Source organism: Ambystoma mexicanum, chromosome 7q (genome assembly GCF_040938575.1).
Source record: "Ambystoma mexicanum isolate Mex_15411 chromosome 7q, UKY_AmexF1_1, whole genome shotgun sequence".
Lineage (NCBI taxonomy): Eukaryota > Metazoa > Chordata > Amphibia > Caudata > Ambystomatidae > Ambystoma > Ambystoma mexicanum.
Window position 1 is genome coordinate 1159786082 of NC_090941.1, and position 24475 is coordinate 1159810556.

At 44.0% G+C, this 24475-nt stretch overlaps 1 protein-coding gene across 1 annotated transcript in view; it reads right to left on the minus strand.

The window, feature by feature from the left end:
• Nucleotides 1-24475, minus strand: part of LOC138528713 (tyrosinase-like) — a 106744-nt gene that overhangs the window by 16806 nt on the left and 65463 nt on the right. Inside the window, exon 4 of the mRNA XM_069640566.1 lies at nucleotides 21870-22008. Within this exon, the coding sequence (XP_069496667.1) occupies nucleotides 21870-22008 (139 nt within the window). The remainder of the gene's footprint in view (nucleotides 1-21869; nucleotides 22009-24475) is intronic.

Genomic DNA, 24475 nt, shown 5'->3' on the forward strand with positions numbered 1-24475 from the left:
ATATAGTCTCTCGTATCCAGTGATCCTGTCCCATCTCATTATATAGCCCTTAACAACTGGTCATCCTATGCCACACCATGATATAGTCTCTCATATCCAGTGATCCTGTCCCATCTCATTATATAGCCCTTAACAACTGGTCATCCTATGCCACACCATGATATAGTCTCTCGTATCCAGTGATCCTGTCCCATCTCATTATATAGCCCTTAACAACTGGTCATCCTATGCCACACCATGATATAGTCTCTCGTATCCAGTGATCCTGTCCCATCTCATTATATAGCCCTTAACAACTGGTCATCCTATGCCACACCATGATATAGTCTCTCGTATCCAGTGATCTTGTCCCATCTCATTATATAGCCCTTAACAACTGGTCATCCTATGCCACACCATGATATAGTCTCTCGTATCCAGTGATCCTGTCCCATCTCATTATATAGCCCTTAACAACTGGTCATCCTATGCCACACCATGATATAGTCTCTCATATCCAGTGATCCTGTCCCATCTCATTATATAGCCCTTAACAACTGGTCATCCTATGCCACACCATGATATTGTCTCTCGTATCCAGTGATCCTGTCCCATCTCATTATATAGCCCTTAACAACTGGTCATCCTATGCCACACCATGATATAGTCTCTCGTATCCAGTGATCCTGTCCCATCTCATTATATAGCCCTTAACAACTGGTCATCCTATGCCACACCATGATATAGTCTCTCGTATCCAGTGATCCTGTCCCATCTCATTATATAGCCCTTAACAACTGGTCATCCTATGCCACACCATGATATAGTCTCTCATATCCAGTGATCCTGTCCCATCTCATTATATAGCCCTTAACAACTGGTCATCCTATGCCACACCATGATATAGTCTCTCATATCCAGTGATCCTGTCCCATCTCATTATATAGCCCTTAACAACTGGTCATCCTATGCCACACCATGATATAGTCTCTCATATCCAGTGATCCTGTCCCATCTCATTATATAGCCCTTAACAACTGGTCATCCTATGCCACACCATGATATAGTCTCTCGTATCCAGTGATCCTGTCCCATCTCATTATATAGCCCTTAACAACTGGTCATCCTATGCCACACCATGATATAGTCTCTCGTATCCAGTGATCCTGTCCCATCTCATTATATAGCCCTTAACAACTGGTCATCCTATGCCACACCATGATATAGTCTCTCGTATCCAGTGATCCTGTCCCATCTCATTATATAGCCCTTAACAACTGGTCATCCGATGCCACACCATGATATAGTCTCTCACATCCAGTGATCCTGTCCCATCTCATTATATAGCCCTTAACAACTGGTCATCCTATACCACACCATGATATAGTCTCTCATATCCAGTGATCCTGTCCCATCTCATTATATAGCCCTTAACAACTGGTCATCCTATGCCACACCATGATATAGTCTCTCATATCCAGTGATCCTGTCCCATCTCATTATATAGCCCTTAACAACTGGTCATCCTATGCCACACCATGATATAGTCTCTCATATCCAGTGATCCTGTCCCATCTCATTATATAGCCCTTAACAACTGGTCATCCTATGCCACACCATGATATAGTCTCTCATATCCAGTGATCCTGTCCCATCTCATTATATAGCCCTTAACAACTGGTCATCCTATGCCACACCATGATATAGTCTCTCGTATCCAGTGATCCTGTCCCATCTCATTATATAGCCCTTAACAACTGGTCATCCTATGCCACACCATGATATAGTCTCCCGTATCCAGTTATCCTGTCCTATCTCATTATATAGCCCTTAACAACTGGTCATCCTATGCCACATCATGATATAGTCTCTCGTATCCAGTGATCCTGTCCCATCTCATTATATAGCCCTTAACAACTGGTCATCCTATGCCACACCATGATATAGTCTCTCGTATCCAGTGATCCTGTCCCATCTCATTATATAGCCCTTAACAACTGGTCATCCTATGCCACACCATGATATAGTCTCTCATATCCAGTGATCCTGTCCCATCTCATTATATAGCCCTTAACAACTGGTCATCCTATGCCACACCATGATATAGTCTCTCGTATCCAGTGATCCTGTCCCATCTCATTATATAGCCCTTAACAACTGGTCATCCTATGCCACACCATGATATAGTCTCCCGTATCCAGTTATCCTGTCCTATCTCATTATATAGCCCTTAACAACTGGTCATCCTATGCCACACCATGATATAGTCTCTCATATCCAGTGATCCTGTCCCATCTCATTATATAGCCCTTAACAACTGGTCATCCTATGCCACACCATGATATAGTCTCTCATATCCAGTGATCCTGTCCCATCTCATTATATAGCCCTTAACAACTGGTCATCCTATGCCACACCATGATATAGTCTCTCGTATCCAGTGATCCTGTCCCATCTCATTATATAGCCCTTAACAACTGGTCATCCTATGCCACACCATGATATAGTCTCTCGTATCCAGTGATCCTGACTCTTCCTCATGATAAGCCTCCAATGCCAAGAAATCCTGCAGTCGATAACATAGCCTCCAAAAACGCCGCTTCACCCCGAGCACATGACAGAACCTCCAGCATCCAGTGATCCTGCCCCATTCTATGGCATATCCTCCAATATGTGGTGATCCTGCCCACCCACTTACATTGCCTCCGATTCCTAGTCATTTTGCCCCACCTGATGATATAGACTGAAATACCTGAATGTCCCGCCTCAACACAAGATAATGTTTGTCTAACAAAATGGTGATCCTGCCTAGACTATGATATAGCTTCCCATGCCTAGTGGTCCTGCCCCAGCCCAAGCAGTGTGCTCCAACACCTGCTGATCGTGTTCCAATCTATCATATCACCCCTGGTTCCTGTTGATCCATCCAGCCCTACCCCATAATACAGCCTCTAATATCTAGCAACAGTTTTACACCATATGATACACTCTCCAAACACAGGCACTCCTGCTCTACCACATAATAGCCTCCAGTGCCTGTTGATCCAGCCCCACCCCATGATAGAGCCTCTAATATCTGGCAACCATTTTGCACCAGTTTAAGGTAATGCCTTTTGGTTTAAAGAATGCACCTGCAACATTCCAAATGATGGTTAATCAAGTTCTGACCGGGATGGAGGGCTTCTGCATGGCATACTTGGATGACATTGAAGTGTTCCGCCCTACATGGAAAGAATATATTGATCACTTAGGATATGTATTGCAGGCTCTGGAACAGGCCCGTCTGACCATAAAGGCAAGTAAATGTCAAACTGGTCAGAGCAAAGTTGTCTACCTTGGACATGAGGTAGGAGGAGGTGAAATAAGGCCAATGCCTAGCAAAGTACAGGCCGTACAAGAATGGGCCACCCCTACTACTCAGACCCACGTTAGAGCCTTCCTAGGTCTCACTGGGTACTACAGGAACTTCATTGAGAACTATGGGTCCATAGCTTCTCCCTTGAATGTAGTCTCCTCACCCAAATTTCCTGAGAAGGTCATATGGAATGAGGAATGCAACAAGGCCTTTGATGGATTTAAGAAAGTCCCTTGTCAAGCTCCAGTCCTCAGAGCTCCTGACTACAACCAAACCTTCATTATGCAAACAGATGCTTCCAATACAGGTATAGGTGCAGTTCTGAGTCTGCTGGACGAGAAAGGTAGGGAGCACCCCATCTGCTTCATCAGCAGGAAGCTGAAGGAAAGAGAAACACGGTAGGCAACCATTGAACGTGAATGCTTTGCTATTGTGTGGTCACTGAAGAAGTTTAGACCATGCTTGTATGGATCTACTTTTGTGATTCAGACTGACCACCAACCCTTGAGATGGTTAATGCAGAAGAAGGGGGAGAATCCTAAATTGTTAAGATGGTCAGTCAGCCTACATGGGTTCAATTTTACCATTGAACACAGTTCAAGGTGTAATCACCAAAATGCTGATGGTCTCTCCAGAATGTTTGACCGACTGGAGTAAGGAGATTCATCCAGGGGTGGATTAAATACCTCTGTCCCTTAGTCTTGGGGGGGACGTGTGTTAGGGAGAATTCTCAAGAATGTGCTAATGTCCCTTACCTTTTGAGACCCCCAGCAACTTTTCTGGATTTCTAGGATTTTAATTTTCACCTGGAAAGAGTGTGAGCCTTTATTCACACTCTTCCATGTATTTTGATGTGTGTTTTACTTTTCTGTTCGTTGGATATGAAGTTTTAAAACAACTCCATAGGCATCATCTTTTTCTTGTGTGTCACGCAACACCTTCAGTGCAGTGGCACAGGGGTGTCTTTCAGACTCCCCAAGGTTTAAATACCTTCTCTGGAACTCACTACTGTCTCCCAGAGCATGTAAAGTTAAATTGACTTTACTAGTCTCTTTAAATTTACTGACCCAGCACACACTATCTTCTTATAGAGTGCTGGAGGGGTTGCCTAGCTTCCCCTGAGTCAAACACTCATGTAACAGTCAGAAAATAGCCTTTCCTACTTTAAATGGCTGGTGGATGTGGTTTAGATCAACTACTGGGATTTTTCCCAACCGCTAACAACGGTTGCCAAAAATTGGGTCAGCCATGTTTTTCAATATGGCGCCCAAGACCTATCTGTAAAAACAGACTCCGGTCAACTTTTTTCTCTGTTTCTTTAAGGAAAGGGCCTTCTAGTGTTTGTCTCTGTGCGCCAAACCAAATTTGGTCCCTTTGCTCATTGGCCTTTGGTGTGCTTCAGTGCTGAAGCCCTCCTCTGCCGCCTGAGTGCCTGGGGTGGACAGGATGTGAGGGAGTTGCCCGAAACTACCTGTGCCTAGTCTCCTAGGAGACCTGAATGCACTCTGGCGTGATTGGTCGGCTGGCTGTCCGGCAAGGACAGCCACCCTGCTAGGTGAGTGAAAGCTAGGCTGAAATGAATGGGGGAAAACTGTTCAAAAGCAGGCCTCTGGGACATGGAAAGCGGATTCGACCACTGGAACGAAAGAACCGAAGATGAGCTGAAGGAAAAGGACTGTTGCAACACCTGGACAACTGGTGAAGCCCTGCTGCAGGTCTGAATTGCCTGAAACTCCATGGACAGAGAAGCCCTTCAAGGTTACCTTCTGCCCTTGAGTTTGGTGGGAACAACCAACTCACAAGTCACCTGGACACCGTCTCTATACTGGTGTGCCTTTATTCCCAGTAAAAATCGCTTGGTGAAAGGAACATTTCTTGTGGAAGGAGTGTCTTCCAGCCTGCTGCTGCTGCATGCAAACCAGCGCTTGGAGTCACTAAGAACTACGCCGAACAACGCTCGCTTCCAGGAGGAGGCGGAGCTGCGATCACGTGACGCATCACGTGAATTTCCCTCGGCATAAAGCACTGCGCAATCCAGCCGAGAGGCGTGTGCCTTTATTCCCAGTAAAAATCGCTTGGTGAAAGGAACATTTCTTGTGGAAGGAGTGTCTTCCAGCCTGCTGCTGCTGCATGCAAACCAGCGCTTGGAGTCACTAAGAACTACGCCGAACAACGCTCGCTTCCAGGAGGAGGCGGAGCTGCGATCACGTGACGCATCACGTGAATTTCCCTCGGCATAAAGCACTGCGCAATCCAGCCGAGAGGCGTGTGCCTTTATTCCCAGTAAAAATCGCTTGGTGAAAGGAACATTTCTTGTGGAAGGAGTGTCTTCCAGCCTGCTGCTGCTGCATGCAAACCAGCGCTTGGAGTCACTAAGAACTACGCCGAACAACGCTCGCTTCCAGGAGGAGGCGGAGCTGCGATCACGTGACGCATCACGTGAATTTCCCTCGGCATAAAGCACTGCGCAATCCAGCCGAGAGGCGTGTGCCTTTATTCCCAGTAAAAATCGCTTGGTGAAAGGAACATTTCTTGTGGAAGGAGTGTCTTCCAGCCTGCTGCTGCTGCATGCAAACCAGCGCTTGGAGTCACTAAGAACTACGCCGAACAACGCTCGCTTCCAGGAGGAGGCGGAGCTGCGATCACGTGACGCATCACGTGAATTTCCCTCGGCATAAAGCACTGCGCAATCCACCCTTGCGGCGTTAAGCCCGACGGGGTAAAGGGCGCCGGCTGTTGTGCGGCTGTTGGGTGCTGGGGTGCACCATCCAAACTCGGGGAGACTGCGGAGATTTTATCTCTTTGATCCCCGCTTGAACGTTTAACAGTGCTATTCCAGGTAAACACACCAACAGTAAAGGTAACGAAATTCCAACAACAGAGACAAGAGATACCTTACGGTTCGACCTCAATTAGGCAACCACAAAGAGAGGCGGAGAAAAATGGCCTCGATAGTTTCATTATCGATTGACAACAGCAATACCTCAATCGGAGGGGCAACAGCCCGCCCACTAACAAGAGCTAACTCAAGACTTCCACTACAACAAAGAGATAAGCTGCGACACAGTCAAGAAACTCACAAAGAAAGAGGTAAGATTGGTGCCTTTCCTATACTCGCAAACATCGAATCGCCCAGAAACCTAGAAACCACAGAGATGGGAGGGAGTGAACAGAGGAGGCTTGCAACCAAACAAGACTTGAAAATCTTCCCACTCAAACCGACATCTTCATCTGCACTCACAAATACATTCACCCAAAATCAGGACGAAGGAAAGACTGTTTGTGAGAATTTAGATAAAGAAAGGTCAACTTCAGAGCGTGTAGATAAAACACAACCTTTATCCATAGGCAAAAACGCAGCAGCACTACAGTGTATAATTGTAAAGGAATCACACTGCGAAGACCCTGATCCAACAACACCAATGACAGTAGAACTTCTAAACGTAACAGACGCCGAACTAACAGATCTAGGTTTGCTGCTGGAAGCTCAGCAAAATGAAATAGAATTAAGAACGGAAGACGATGAAACGAGAGCAAACCTGCCCGTGGAAGAAAGGAATGAGGGCAGTCAAACATCAACAATCAGTGAACATGAGGGAGTACAGCCTGCAGAAACTCTGTTAGAGCAATATCCAAAAAATAACAAACAACTGATTATCAGAGAAACACATTGCACCAGTGCAAACAACACTGAATTAGTCACACAAGCGACCTGGACGAATCAGTGTATTCAGACGCGTCCGAAATACTATCAACAAGTGAAAAAGGAGAGAACCAGAAGAACGACAACAGCACAATCTCACATGATGTCTTGATTGTCGCTGAAGAACAATCAAACAACAAGACTCAAACGGAAGCCGGACCTAACGAGAATGATTACAAAAAACTGGAATCATTAATCAAGCAAAGCCTACTGAACAGTGGACCTAGTCAGAAAGAAGGGTTTGACCCACACAGACTGACAAATCAGTTTCTTCAGTCAGCAAAAAAAAAACTACATTCACCCTTAATTGGGAAAAGACCCTTTGTTAAAAATGGTGGTCAGGAAAACTCAATTGCTGAAGAGATCGGAGAACACGAATGGAGAGAACACTTTATTAAAACAATGGAAGGAAACACACCGAAGAGAACAACATCAGGTGTTAGATTAAAACATTGCCAGGAAAGCAGTCCCTCTCCTGGGAGATGCGAACCGAAAGACCTAGGATCAATAGCCAAAATAACGACCGGCGCCTATGGACTGCGACCTGAGAAGACCCCGTGTAGGGCTTTAAGAACTCAGTATTTTCTTAATTTTGTTGACGCTGACCTATCGACTTATTCACCAACCGACAAAAGATCATTGCATTCAACATTCGAAAAAAGGCGCCGTGTCCTTGACGCCCAAATGAAACAAGGGGACAAGATGGGCGAAAATCCCACGATGAGATGTAGCGCAACACAAACAGACGAACGCTCACCACAAAGAAAGACTCAAGCTACCACTAGCGCGCAGAGTAATGAAAAAAAAACAGGAAATACTAAAGAGAGCACAAACACCAACGAGGAAGTGGTTGTAGGTCAAACCTCATTCCCACATATAGGAACACAACTGCAGAATAATATAATGGCCGCACTAACAATCTCTCTAGCCCCATACATGAAACTGTACGAGTCCATCAGCGAAAACGTAAAGGACAACAACACTCTTGTAGCCTTAATGCTCACCAAGCTAACTGCTCAGGAAATAACAGCGTTGAAACTGGAAGCGAGGTTAAATCAAGAAGCAGAAACCTCAGCAGCATGGCAAAGGAGACTGTTCGATCTGGCAAGTGGAGACAGGCACGAAAAAGACATCTTGACTAATGCCTTATTAGACTCATTAAAATGGATGCGGAAATCCACTGAGTCTGCAGAGAGGAATAAAAATCTACCGAGCCCGGTAGATACCTCTAAACAAACAACCACGGCAGAAAATAGACACAACATAAGAAATATCGAGAGTATCGACAAAGAAAATCAAGAAGACCGCCCAGCTCTAACTCACAGTGTAAAATTGAATAAAGTTACGTCATCAAAAACAAGTGTGCTTGAACCAGATGAGGCAAGAATTCGACCAAGCAGCACCAGTGAAAACACGAAGCGAAAGGAATCAATAGCTGACGATCCCGTTGAAGATCCGAGAAACGACAACATGTCTAAACGAGACGTTGAGCTCTTAGTTGAAACAAGAGACATTGATCCTTGTAAGAAAAACAAATTTAACAAACTTGTACACTTTCCCGTGTTTGGGCCAAAACAAAGGCAGGTGAACCAACGCAAAATCACGGTCGAAGCCACAAATACATCAAAAAACATACTTGGAATAACCAAAACTGTAGAGGCCAAAGACAAGAGAACTCGGAAAAGCTCAAAAAAAGGAGAGGGATCTATAAAAGGCACACGGCCAATATTCAGGAATATAAATCAAAAAAGTGAAAAGGAAAACGTAACCTTAAGCAGCGAATCTGAACCTACATCTCGACCGTCTCCCAAACAAATGGGAAGGCATGTAGTGTTGATCACCGAGGATGAAGAAAGCAGCCTAGAGTCGGAAGACAACTCAAGAGATCTGATCGAGGATGTCTCCTTCTATATTGAAGAGGTGGAGGCAAAATACAGGCAAAACATATCGGAAGTGGGTGAGTCTCCATGTCAAGTGTTAAACGAAGTTAGTCCACTACGCAGGGGAGATAAAAAAAAGAACGATGAAAGTTCAAACTGGGACTCGGACGATGACGATTACCACGACAGCCCAGGATTTCTAACTCTCGATGAAAAAAGAAACAGAATGAATAGGGAAAAAATCTTGATTGGAAAAGCAAAGACCAAGAGCGATCTCACGGGAGAATCGCATAACTCATGGAACCCTAAGCACCCGAGACACAAACAGTTAAGTGATCAGGATTGCAAGCATACAAAAAATCAGCAAAACGAAAGAGTCCAGTCTCCAATAAAGGTGCTGGTGGAAAATTTGCTTGAGGAAAACGAAGGAAAAAATCTAAATCGGAAAAACGTGATTGCCCTGCTTCATTGTGTGGACAAATTGAGAAAGGTAAGAAACGAAGATATAGCGGTGGTCGAATACATTGACGAAGATCGTGTGGACAAAGTCGCTTTACACCTGAAATCAAGAACTCTCAAAGATTCAATCCTAAAAGACGGCAAAGAGTTGTTGAAACGAGGTTACGAGATTCGAGAAGTCTTAAATAACCTAAAACAAGTTGACAATATCGCAAAAGAGCAAATACATCGTGATCACAAAAGAGCCTCAAAAACTCCAGTACCACAAAAGGGAACAAACAGAATGTCAAAAGAAAATTTCAAAATAACAGTGACAAACAGGAAGAGAGAACTCGAAGAACTGGCGAAAAACGACGTCAGCATAAGAGGAAAAACAAACAAAGACAGAAAAGACAGTTTGAAAAGGAATGTTGAGCTACAAGAAGACTGGACTTGGCTAGCAGGCTCCCTATCCTCAGAGGGAAACGAACGATAGCCAAGACAGTTGGATGCAAAAATCGAGGAATCACTGTTATCTTGGAATACGAGGGGATTCAAGCACCTGATGACGAAGGAGAATCCACATCTGAACAATGCCACATTAATATGTTTACAGGAGACCTGGTTACGCGAATTGCCAGCATGCAGAAACTTTGAGATCGCCATGAACCCCGCAAAAAAAGAAAGAAACGGGAGACCCTATGCCGGCCTAATCACACTAATAAGATAAGGAAGTGGCTGGCGGATCAAGGAAAAAGGTAATGTAACCCACCTAATACAATGGACTCTGCTAGAAACCGTCAATGACTCCAAGGATGTGGAAACGGCCTCCTTATTAATGATAAACGTCTATTGGAATTCAAAAGGAATATCAACCTCCCAGTTCCTTCAAGCAATTACAGACATAATAATCAAAAGAAGGGAACAGAATTCCATCTGCCAAATAATCCTATGTGGTGATCTAAATATAAAATGTCTGACAAATAACGGACTCCCGCGGATAGATGATCTGCAGACGGGAAATTCCAATGTAGCCAGATGGGCACAGACGGCAAAAGGCCTCAACCTGCATATGTTAAATGGTCAAACGCGTGGCGATATTCCAGGGAAACACACGTGGTCGAATGGACAAGCATCTACAACAATTGATTACATTTGGGTCTCGCTGCCCCTGATGTTGGAAATAGAAAATTTTGAAATCCTACAACAAAATGTCAGTGACCATAACATCCTTAAAACTTCATGGAGGAGAGAGAAAATTACAAAATCTCAGGGAAACAGCTCAACTCTGGACTTAAATCCATCGGCAAATCGATTAAAGCTAACAACGAAAAATATCCTAAAGCTGAAAGAGAACTTCGTAGAAGCTGATAACAATGTGACGGGCCATCTCAACTACGAAACACTATTAGAAGCCTATAAAACAGCAAGGTCAGGTCTTAAATCCGATGCTTTAACATATAAGCATAAGTACAGTAGTGAACTAGTGGAAAGGAGGAAACAACTAAGAAAAGAAATAAGAGCTAGCAAAAAAAGCAAAAAAAATTCAAAAATAGATAAGCAAAGGAATATCAAAATACACCGAAATCAATATAAAAACTGGCTCACTGACTTTAAAACAAGACGACTTCAAGAACAAGGGGAATTAATGGTGAACTCCCTACAAAAGTCCAACACCAGAGAAACATGGGACCTAATAAATAACTGCACCCTGAACCATCGAAGTAGACTTATATGTGGGGTCTCCGAGAACGATTGGATTAAACATTATACTGAAGTCTTCTCTGCCAGAGCTGACGATGTAGATTTACCAGACGAGATCTCAACACTTCCTTGGAGGAACATGATGGATGAAGGGGAAATTGAAACTGCAATTCGGAAATTAAAAGATTCCTCCGCGGCAGGACCAGACGGGCTGACGAATATCCATTTGAAGAAAGATCCAAAATCATGGGCAGTGATAATAAACATCTTATTCACTAGCATTGTACTAAAAAGAAAGATTCCAGAAACATGGACAAAAAGTATAACAGTGCCTATATATAAAAAGGGTCAACGTGATTTGCCTTCAAACTATCGACCTATCTCGCTACTAGCAACAACAGGAAAACTGTTTGCAGCAGACTTACAGAAAAATCTGACAAAATGGGCAGAGACGAACAACATCATCGACCCGCGCCAAACAGGGTTCACAAAGCATACAGGAACGGATTTAAACCTATTTATAATATCCATGCTAAAAACCAACGCAATAGAATTTAAAAAAGAACTACACTTGGCTTTTATTGATCTAAGTCAGGCATTTGACTCTGTCAACAGAAGAAAGTTATGGGAAAAACTAAAATCCTGGTCTTGTCCTGCGGACTTACTGAACCCGATAAGGGCGTTACATCAAAACACGACTACCCAAATCAGAGTAAACGATCGAGGAGATTTGACGGCCAACATCAGTATTAACAAGGGAGTGAAGCAAGGCTGTCCGCTTGCAGCAACACTGTTCAAATTGTTCATAGCCGATATTCCAGAAATCACTTCATGTATAAGACACTTCAGTCCAAAAATTAATAATCAGGAAGTGGCGATAATATGCTATGCTGACGACATAGTATTACTAGATGAAACAAGAATAGGGCTGCAACGACTTATAAACAACCTACAAACCTACATGCAAAAAAATGATTTGACGATCAATGTGGGAAAATCAAAGATCCTGACTATAAACGGCAAGAACAACGCCATAAGAAAAAAATTTAAATGGCATATAGAAGGAGAACCTCTCGAACGAATACAGATGATAAAATACTTAGGAATTGGACTCAACTCCTCGACAGTGGAAAAGAGTTGGATAGAAACTCTGCTAGTAAAAGTCAGAAATCTAAGTGCACAAGGAAGGGTTCTGGACGGCAAATACGGAAAATTTTCACTGGTACCAGTAAGATTGTTCTATGTTCAAAAAGTCCTGCCCTCCTTAGCATACGGAAGTGAAGCTGGTCTGAATCTAACACACAAACTATGGTCGAAACTGGAAAGTGGGTTTTGGAAACCAGTATTGAAGCTTCCAAGGTGTACTCCGATAGTGGCGATTAGAGCAGAACTGGGCCTCGAGTCACTCGAAGCTACAATGAAATGGAAATCATTATGCTTATTGAGGAAAATATGTGAAACCAGTCCGGCCGATAGCTACAAACTACTGGCAACTAAAGGAGTAGACAAAAGCTCAATCTACCTTAATCATTGGAAAAGAGAATGGTCCCAGGTACTAACAAAAATGGACTCCTCGAAAGAAGAACTGATTACCAATCCCAGCAAAGTAAAAGAAAAGCTCATGAGACAGGACTGGATTGCTACAAGAGAAGCCAAAATGAAGCTATCGAATATAAACACCATAGCAGTCGAACATAGAAAAAGAAATATGCTTCCTGAGTACCTAGTAAAATTTCCATCATATACACATAGAGCAACACTACTAAAAATTCGATTAGGAGTCTATCCAACAAATGAATATAAACACAGAACTGGAGGAAGAGGCGTTAACGAGGGTCGCTGCAGGTTCTGCCAAGTAGAGTCGCAACTAGAGACTCCGGTACATCTCTTGATGAACTGCACCGCCGTTTCAAAGGACAGAAAGCGTTTGTTATCTAAATATATGTCAACAACAACCCAATGCAACGATGAGGAACGATGGGATTATTTTATCCAAGGACACAATCCACGTTTCTCATGTGCGGGTATAAACTTTCTGGATAAAATACTCAATGATAAAAAATAACGACCTAGCAGAGGGAATCCGCAATTCACCCGGTTGCATCAAGAGAGGAAAAGAAAGGAAAAGAGACGGACTGAAGTGAATTGGAAAGTGTGTTAAAAGTTTTAAATGAAACTAAAAAAACTACACTCTAAATAAAAAAAAAAAAAAAAAAAAAAAAAAAAATACTGGTTGAATTTTCTTCAGAGTGCTGTTGAAAACCGGATAGCCAGTGAGAAGGATACCAGTTTGTGGTCTTTAAGGCACTCACACCTTAACCCGACATTTAGCCAAGCTTGTGGCCTCTTCCCTGGGCAATGCAGAAACCTCCCGGCGTCCTTCTTCTTGTCCCCATGACTGAAGCTCAGGAACAGCAACATCTGCAGGAACTGCCAGAAACAACTGCCTCTGCTACAGCTCTTCTTCATTTAAAAGGTACTGTGCAAGTGCGGTCAAGAAATCCTTTCTGCCACGGTGAAAATTTGTGAAACTTTCCCAACTTTGAAGGCTTGTCCTTCCCTAAACTGACATATAACTTTTCGTCTGACCAACTACTTTTAAAACCATGGCAAAGACTTAACCGTTTACTACCAGAACTATGCTATCCTATCTAAGACTCTGAACGATTGACTTTGGCCCAGGCCTATTGAATTTAATTACTAGTTTTAGTGAACTGAAACTATTTGCCCTACCTCTGAAAGTATTTGTGCTTAAATTCTTTTAACCTTGTTTTTTTACCCATTTTTAAAGTAACAGAAGTGCCATTTTGCTCCCACTTCAGGGGAGCTGAACTTGTTCAGAAACTGATTGGTTGTGTATTGTAGTATATTAGATTGTGATATTGAGCTGCTCTTACTAGTGGAATGTTTTCCAACTGACTGTGTAAATAAATGTATATTCTTTTACCAAGAAACCTTGAGCAAGTGTTTGTTTGAATCACTGTGCTTGCTCTCCCTTTGTGTAACCTCCTGTTTCTGCTCACTTTACTCTTGAGATAAACTTGGCTGCTCAGCCACTGCTACCACATTACTGTGTAGTACAGTCTTGTACCAAAGGTGAAATTGTACTTACACTTGTGGTCTTAATTGTGTGTAGTGTTCCCGAGGGTACTGCATGTGATTCTGCCTAACACCTGCTGATCCAGTTCTAAATGCAAATATTTGACACAGGCTCTGCAGAGCTCACACTGATTTCAACACATTATTTACACATTAGTTTGTTGTAACAGGTCATAGCGTGAGAAGCCCACACTGTTCTGTACCAGTAGAATGTAGAATCATTGGCTTTATCTGTGTTTGGTTGTAAAAAGAGAATGTTCACAGAATAAAAACAAAACTGTACACATTTATATGACCATGACTTGAAAATCTACATAAAAAAGGACCTGCTGGCTACTTCCGCTTTGGAATATTTGTGGCTTGAGCTTTGCTTTGGGATGGCTCAGCTCTGGAAGCAGACCATATTTTCAGTGTTAGACAGGAGACACAAATAGCATCACTAATATTACTTTGCTCAATGTCAATGTTTTAGAACAATGTAAAATCTATGGTTAAGTGGCCAGCCAGCTGCTTTCAAAAGATCAGAACGATGATTAAGATACTGTTGCTCCCAGCTCAGCAATGGCAATTAGAAACATTGGCAGAGCTTAGATAAATCTTAGTCAGCCTATTAAGCAAAGCACAAAAGGAAAGCGCACCTTCTTCTTGAGGTTTCCTGTGAGAGGGTGCTACGTGGGCCAGCAGAGCTGGCAAGAAGAGATGAACCATAGAACTCAATAGATGTGTGACTGGCATAAACTATTTGGATGCATTTGCCACAGTAGATTACATTTGTTTTCTGGGAATAAAATAAGCACTTTGAAATGTTATCAATATTTTTATTATAGCTAGGGACTAAGATGTATTCCTGTTGGGTATGTCTCCAACTGTTCCCGAAGCCTGGGAAGACACAGAGTTGTGTGTGTGGCAAGGCTGGCCAAAGAGCTTTTAGAGACCTCTGCCCCTACTTGCAGTTTCATGGCCAGGGTACGTAGACTTACATATGGAATAGTGGAACCCAGCAGGCAGATTTCAACTACTTTAACCTGCATGTTTAATCCATCACTTTAAGTTGTTTTTTGGTGTTTGGCCTTATAAGCCAATGGCTTTTGATAGCATTTTTAAGCCCCTTTCCATTTAATGTGTTTACAGTGATTGGCATAGCCTCAACTGTCTTCTGTCTCGTCAATCCTGACCGCACTACTGTGAGTATAATTTAAGTAATACTGTGCCCTTTTTGAGATTGTTGTACACATTGTTGATTGGTTGTTGGTTTTTGATTCCTAAAAGTGAATAGAAGAGTAGGATGCAATGACTATATCCATGTACGATTCAATGTTTATATATCATCGCTACTCGAGAATAAGTATGCATAAATGTTAAACAAAAGAGTGAGAACATTATTTGTGATTTATATGCAGCACACTACATGATCTACGAGGAAGCTTTGACATGCTCCACTTGTCACACTCAACCCCCGATCCTACCCGTTTGTCCTTCGCCACTCTCTTCTTTGTGTGTTTCTCTGATTTCCGAGAAGTCCTGGACTTGAACAGGTACGGCCGGTGGTCCTCTATTTCCAGCGTGGAACGTGGATGGAGACAGAGGAAGAGTTCAGGATTCCAGGAAGCAAGGGTAGACTACGTTCAGGAATAAGCTTGGAACCAGGAAGGAAGTTACTGCTAGTAAGCTAAACAAGCAGGGTGTATGCATGGAGCAAGGAAGGGAGCCAGGAAGGTATGGGTGAGAGGCCTGGAAGAGGAGTAACCGCTCCAGGGTCCAGGAATGAAGGGAAGAAGGGTTAAGTATCGGAAAGCTGATACGAGGAAGGAACGCAAGGCACACTACCCGCTAACTAGTACAGGAGCGTTGAGACACGGAGCACCGCGGGGGTGTGTCCTTTTTGTAGGAGTCCATCGCACCGGCGTAAATGCTGGAGCGCAGAATGACTGATGTGGCGGCCATGTTGGGAGGAACACCGCCCGGTGGTATGATGCATCGTGGAGCAGGAGTTCCATAAGGGGCACGAGTGGCGGTTCATGACAGCATGCCCCCTCCTAAACCCCGATACACCGGGCTTGCCTGGGTGAGTCAAATGGAATTTCTGCACTAGGCGAGGGGCATTCATGTTGGAGACAGGTTCCCAAGTTCATTCGCTGGGAGGATATCCTTTCCATTCCACTAGGTACTGAAGTCAACCTCTTCTATATCTAGAGTCGCAGATCCTGGAGACCTCGAATTCAGTCTGCTCGTTGACTAGCACTGGATTGGGTCGGCGAGTTGACCTAGTGGATGAAAGGTAAGGTTTGAGCAGGGAGGTGTGAAAGACATGATGAATCCTTCTCCAGGAGTCTGGTAACTGGAGTCGATACACCACTTGATTGATGACCTCCTTGATAGGAAATGGCCCATAGAATTTGGGGGCCAATTTATTAGGATGTAGCTGTTGAGGTAGTAGTTTTTATGACAGCCAGACCTTGTCACCGATTCCATAGACAGGGGCAGGTCTCCGTCTGGCATCAGCATGTCTTTTGACATCCATCCTGGCCTTTTTCAAATGTTCTTTAGCATCCCTGTGCAAGGTGACCAACCTTTCAATCCAGGAATCAACCAACGGAACTGGGGTGGCATGAGGTAGAATGGATGGTAGCACCGATGGATGAAATCCTTAGCTACAGAAGAAGGGGATTGTTTTAATGGCTGAGTGATCAGAATTGTTATAAGCGAATTGTGCCACTGGAAGCAAGATTGACCAATCATCCTGGACTTTGGCTGAAAAGCAGCGCAAATATTGTTCTAAGGTCTGATTAACCCGCTCTGTAATCCCATTGGTTTGAGGGTGGTAACCTGAAGACAAGGCACGTTGGATGCCCAGCATGTGGCATAGGTGTGTCCAGAACTGAGAGACGTATGGAGGACCACGGTCTGAAATGATCTTGGAGGGTAGTCCATGTAATCTGAAGATGTGTTTCAGAAATATACTTGATAATTTATGTAATGGGGTGAAATTAGCCATGTGGGTGAATAGGTCGATGGTAAACATTATGGTGGTAAATCCTTTGGAAGGGGGCAGCTCTACGATAAAATCGGTAGCGATTATTTCCCAAGGACGATCTGGCAATGTAGGTTGATGGAGAAGACCAGCAGGTTTCCTATTATCTGACTTATTCTGACTGCAGACTGGGCAGGCTTGTACATACGCCTTTATGTCATCCTTCATGTTAGGCCACCAGAATTGTCTCTGAATATGATGAAGGGTGGAAGTAATGCCTCGATGCCCGGAATGGAAGGTGTCATGACAAAGGTTTATGATCTTGGTTCTCAACTTATTCGTGGGTACTGCCAACCTATTATCTTTGAAGAGGTAACCATCTTTTGTAATTAAAGACCATTGGTTCTTTCCGACGTAGCACTTCCACAATTCAGAGGATGGGGTTTCCGCTCTAAACCTTTCCAGCAGGGAGTTGGCTTGGGTGACAAACACTGTGTCAGGGAACATTTTTGGAAAGGCACGAGCATCCAAAGGCTCATAATCCAGGTGCCTAGAAAAGGCGTCAGCAATTACATTGTGAGTTCCAGGAACGTGATGAATGTGGAACTGATACTGTGCAAAGAAGTAAGCCCAACGAGCTTGATGACTGTTCCTGCATTCCAGGGATTGTAGAACCTGTAGATTTCTATGGTCAGTTTGCACCTGGACAGGAAATTTGGCACCTAGGAGTAAATTGCGCCAATCTGTAAAGGCTTTCCAGATGGCAAGCAACTCTTTCTCCAGTACCGAATAGTGGGTCTCACTGGGAGTTAAAATTTGAGATAAATAGGCAATAGGGTGTTCCAAGTTGTCCTCGAATTCTTGTTTCAGGACGGCTCCCATTGCGTGATCTGAGGCATCATTTTCTACCAGGAAGGGTCTGTCAATATCCGGTTGGGCCAGGATAGGACCATGAGTAAATCTTCATTTTAATTCCTGGAAGGCCGCTTCTTGAGCTTCGGACCAAAGGAAGGGAATGTCTTTCTTCAACAATACAACTATTGGCTGTACAACATCAGAGAAAGTGGGAATGAATTTCCGGTAAAAGTTGGCATGTCCCAGGAAGGATTGAATCTGTTTTACTGTGGTAGGGGCTGGCCAAGATAGGATAGACTGCACCTTGGAGGGATCCATTTCGATTCCCTTTGCACTCAGGACGAACCCGAGGTAATGGACTGTTTGGGTGTGGAATATACATTTCTCAGGTTTGACCAACAATTTATTCTCACGTAAACGTTGCAATACCGATGTCACATGTTTCTGATGTAGCTGAGGATCCTTGGAGTAAATCAAGATGTCATCCAAATATACTATGACAAAGAGGAACAACATATCCGAAAAGACACTGTCAATGAATCACTGAAACACGGCAGGGGCGTTTGCAAGGCCAAATGTCATTACCAAAATGCCCAAAGGGGGTCCGGAAGGCCGTCTTCCATTCATCGCCTTCCCTTATCCGGATGAGATGGTAGCCGCCTCTAAGGTCTAGTTTAGTAAAGATTACAGCTCCCCTGACTGCTTCCAATATGTCGGATAGCAGTGGTAGGGGATAGCAATCCTTGAGGGTGCATTGGTTGAATCCCCGAAATTCTAGGCAGGGCCGAAGTTCCTTAGTGTCTTTCTTGGGCACAAAAAACAAGGAGGCACCAGCTGGAGATTTGGAAGGTCGAATGGTTCCATTGGCAAGATTGGTATCCAGATAATCCCGCAAAGCCCTCTTTTCCGGCTCGATAGCACAATCTTGTGGTCGATGTGGTGGTAGTGATTGAACTGTAGCTGTGGAAAACACGTCAGAGAAGTCATGATAAATTTCCGGAACCTGGGAAATATTGGAGACACCGATAGATGGTCGTTGGGAAACCTGGGGTTCCATATCCACATTCTGAATCATGTTCTGGGGTAAACCATGGGACAGATAGTATTCATATCCTAGGAATAAGGACCCTGCCACCCAATTGATATATGGGTTGTGTTTTTGTAGCCAGGGCATTCCCAGAACCAAGGGGTAATGAGCTGCCTTGATGATATTGTAGAGGAGGTCCCAGAAATGGCCTGCACCTCTGCCCTCCATTTTGGGGTACCAGGAGTGTACTAGCCAAGGTATGTGTTACGCTCACCTGGACTCCACAGGGGCGTTGAACGAAGCTGGACTGCTGCGGTCTCCACCAGTGTGACTCGTAGTGAAGTGATGATCGACTGCACTTGTCCACTCAGTTTCGTCTGCCTGGCATGCAGGAATATTTTCCTAAAATCAGTAAATGGGATTAGCCACCTGTGGTAGAGAGGTTACACTAACACTATTTTCCATGAAAACTTCCAGTATTCCCCTTCATAAAGTCTCACCGTATTGTTTGGAAGGATGAACTCTCCATCCTGCCTGGGGGGGGTTGCACGGGTCCGTAGAAGTTCAGTTACTTCACTGATCCTAAGGATTTGGCAGAGTTCCGGACAACAATGACTCCGAGGTAAGTAGTGTGTAAACCGAATGTATAGTTCATTTAGAGTTCAAATGTCTGTTAATTCACTCTTGCTCCTTTCATACCTTTTCCCTTGCAGCGTGATCCAAGGAGTGAGTTTGCCTCGATGGATGAAGGTAGCGCTTAAGTAAGAGTCAGTTTGTACCAAGCACTGTCTAGCAAGTAATATTGTTCCAAATGTAATTAACCAATAGTTCTCTATCTTCTTTTCAGGTGCGGCGCCTTGCCTGAAATGTCTCACGTAGGATGGTGACCAGCACTGCATCCAACGGTAAAATTACGAGTAAGTATCTGGCGGTAAGTAAAAGAATGTCTTTGGCGGAACCCCGCTCACATTTTGTTTGTTCTTGTCTTTTCAGATGCTGATGTTTCGGGCGGCGATTCAACGGGTGCTGCGCCAATGATCTCCCTGTTTATGTTAAGTATAAGCCCGTGGCCCAATCCTTTGATTGGGCCACAGGCTTACAATTGGTTTGCTGCTGGCACAGATAAATAAATACACCTTTGAGAGACTGCATAAATGCAATAGATCATGTGACGATTGGGTGGCGAACCTGACGGGTCTAAAAACTGCATTGATGCATATGGACTGGATAGAAACCATAAATCAAATGCGGGGACTAGTCACAGCAAAACCCCTGTCACAATATAACAAACCATGTGGTTACCTTCCAAGATACCTGACATGCTTTCCCAACAGAAAAACATAGGTGGGGGGAGGGGGGGACTTCCTAAGGTTTCGATTAAAACTGATCATCACAGGGGAAATCCAAGCCATTAGGTACAAGTCCATAATCAGAGACAGCCTTACTGTGGGATGTGCAAGGAAATGGCCCTCCAATCCTTAAGGCATACATTGACCCACTTTAACAGTACCTTTGATCTGAGATGTTATATCTTGGACATATTTGTGCACAGTCCATGATGGTTGAATACGGATAGTTTTTGGGACAGGTTATCAGCGTGCCACGAAACTTGATTGACAATGCAGGTATTGGAGGTTCCAGGAATTTGGGAGGGCGGGGGGGGGTGTCTGAAAAGCAGTTTTCTTAATCATCCCCATTTCTTTTTAATTGTATTGTATATTGGTTGCAGAAACGTATTTTAAAGAATTGTATATTTTTTCATATGTTTTTGATGTGTGAAAAGTCGATTATCGGCTATGACACAATAAACAAAAAAATAAAAAAACAATGAACAAAAATAATCAAGCACTATGATACCTCCAAGTCTTGACGCTACATAAATGAAATAAATATATAACATTAATTAAAGATAAGGAATTCCACAGCGCTACACTTGCCAAGAGTTGGGAGGGGAGTGGGAGAAGGTAGTCAAGTTCATGTGGAGAGCTGCAAGCGTAACAGAGTTGTGAGGAGAGATGTAGGTTTCTGGGACAGTAAGAAGTGAATGTTGAGGAAGATGAGAGTCTAAGTGCTCAGGGGTGTAGGAAGACCTGATGCAGAGGGATCGTGCATTCCTGAGGCCAAGTGAAAGAGTGATAGGAAATGGGGCAGAGGAGTGGCTATGGGTCCCATCATGACTGTTAAAGAAAGAAACGGCCAGCCAGTGTGCTGTGAAAGCCATGCAGACAATTCTCTGCCCAGTGGTCTACATGTCCATGGATAAGTGGACTTCTTTTTGCTTCATGGACTGCTGTACTAGCCACCCTACTTTAGCCATAACCTCATTGAATCATTCCTGAACTACTTTGTGAGAGAAAAAACATCAACAGATACGTCCCAATGGAGATTGACTTTTGCCATAAGACACAGGAATCCAACTGCGTAGGGTCACATTAGGGTCAAGCTGGAATCGAGAAGGTGCTGCCTGCGATGGGACGTGTGATAACTTTTCACACGCTGTCCTGAACAAGCTTTGGAATGCCCTATGGGGGCTCAGATGGAAATGGGGAAGGTCCGGGCCTGGGTTCCTGGAGGGAGGAATTACCGGGCTCCAAACTCAGAATGGCCCGGTAATTCCCCATTCTGGGAACCCAGACCCGATTTCGGCAGCAGCCATGCGCCAATAGCGGCATGGCTGCTGCCGAAGTCGTAATGAGTCCCCTACTCGTTCTTCTCTCCAGTGAATGAATGCTTACGAGAAGGTTCTCCCAGGCCCACCTGGAAAGCACTGACTTATTACAAGATTGTTCTTAGCGTCTTGTTTACCTGGCATGGAAATACGTATACATGTGATTTGTGTTTTATTTGAAATGTCTTACCAATCAACGTTGCAATGGTGGTGCGTGAAGATGGGGTCGTTGAACGCGATGGTAGTCCAGTCCATGTTCCCTCCAATGCAAGAATGTACTGCAACATGCATGAAATTCCCAGCCCTATTTCCGTCTGGGCTGACATAACCTAAATGAAAGGTGGAAAACAAATGGAGAACACATCACCTGACAGAATCAGAACCACTGCACGGCTAAAAGGGTTACGCTTCTTTGCGTACAACTAGCATTCTGTTTTCTGTTTCATTATCTTTGAAAATCACCATATTGAAGTTTATTACCTTACACATGTATGCATTGCGTCATATTCAAAAGCAAGCATGTATGTCTGACATCCATTTTTTTTTCCTAAAACGTACTTTATCAAAGTTTTCACACGTTAACAGTAAAATCACAAACAAAGCGCCTAACAAAAATTCCCCACTAAACCTAGCCCTCCCCCAAACCCTACAAAAATATCAAATTAAGATGCGTGGGTGATCACATGACAATGGAAGCTAAACATCAACAATTTCTTGGTAGAGTAGCAGCAGAGTCTAAAACAAACAAATGGAACCACATCATCTGATCCCCGAGTCCCTTTTCTATACAGGGGTGGTTATCCTAAGCTAGGACTCCCCTCTCATTCTCCATTTAGTTTCTTTCAGTATTACTTCAAACGGGTCCTGATTTCACCTCCCCATCTCCTCTCCCCCCCCTTATGCCAGCCCATTCTCCCAAGTTCCCGAAGGTTCACACGCTCCAACCTCTCCCCGCCCCCTGTTGTATCGAGATTCCATTTCCTTATCAACAGGTCCCAGGTGAACATACACAATGGCAGCTCAGAGAGTGCACTCCCAATCAGGCCTGCCTGGCATTTCCTGTATTCTCTATTCCTGTGCACAACAATTCTGCCCGCCCTTATCATAGCCTCCTACATTCCTGGGGTCCTAAATGGTTCCCTATTCGCTGGGGGGGGGGGGGGCCTAATAACAACTGGAGGGTGTCCATTGCTAGTTCTTCTCCCATTAACTCTTTGATCCAACTCAGGGGTTTGCCCCAGTAGATTAGAATTGCTGTGCACTACCATCACCGATGCAAACGAGAAACAACATTCTGACCACACGCTCGCTCTCGGACATAGCTGGGATGTTCTTTGAAACATATTAAGCAGCGTCCCTGTGCTCTCCGTGCAACATTTAAAAATGATGCTCCATGACATATGTGAATAGGTTGACATGGAAGCTAACACCAAAAATCCTGCTCCATGTCTCCTCATGATATCGTCACCCACCAAATCGACCCGAGATTACTTAAATATTGACCTATTTCCGATCTAGGAGTGGCTTGTAGAGTTTACAAAGAATTCCTTTCCTATTGTCAGCATTGGCAATTACTTTCTCGAATCCAGTCATGTCGCTAGTCAGATTGTCGGCCAATTTCAGATCTATTAAACTCCCTTTGAATAATAAATAATCAAAAATAGAAAACGCTCCTCGGCCCAAACCCTCATGAAGGACTTCATAATCACTAAAGGAACCGTGGAAAATGAGCTATATAACCCTTTCCAGACCTCTATCCGACCATTCCTGGGCGTGAGGGTAAGCCTGGCGTGTAATGTCTAATGTAGGACACCATACTGAGGAAGGGGAGAGGGCCGTGTTGAAATGGACTTCTTCCAGAGGGACCACAATACTCCCAATTCCGGGTGGTCCTTCAACCTCTTGGGTATTGACCGCGATGGTTCCCAAAGTAGATCACTAATTGTTTGCGGGGGTGCTTTCAGATCTTCTTGGTAAGTCCAGAAATTACGTAAGTCAAACCTCATATGTTCCAAACAGACTCTCAACCAGGAGGCCTTCGAATACAAGTAAACCAAACCACCCGCCGCAGTCCCTCGGAAGTGTAAGTGTAGAGTGTTTGATTCTGCGGACCTTCTTTTGCCAAATAAATCTGCTTAAAGCTCCTTGGACCGCTCTAAAAAAGCTCATTGGAAGGATAGTGGGTAAAGCAAAGATAGGATATGAGTCTGGGAACAAGTTCATTTTTGCAGTTGTCATTTGGCCGTACCAGGAAAGAATCACTGGTGCCCATCTACTGAGCTCTCGTTTAATAAACTCTAGTATGGGTTGAAAGTTGATAGGCGCCAAGTCGGGGAGCTTCCTCAGTAGGCTGATCCCCAGATATCCAATCAATCGTTTCTCCACCATCATGCCCCAAAAAGTCTCACCCAAATGTAATTCTGTTCCCATTCCTTGAATACTATGATTGGATATATTTATCTTTAGCCCAGAGAAGAGCCCAAAAGTAGAGCTTGGAGAGAGTAGTGCTGGAAGCGAGCTGCGGATATCATCTTTGTAAGCTAGAATGGCAACTCACTTTCTCCACAATGGATCGCCTTATTCCCCTTGTTGGCATGAACGTCCATTGCCAATGTATCCAAAGATAGGGCATAGACCAGCGGGGAGAGGGGAGAGCCCTGTCTCTTTCCCCTCATCAGCGCTATAGGGGATAATAATGTCCCAATAACTTGAACACTCACGGTGAGGGAGCTGTAAAGGGCAGCTATCCAGCATTGAAAAATCTTTCCATACCCTATTTTTTCAAGACCTCCTGCC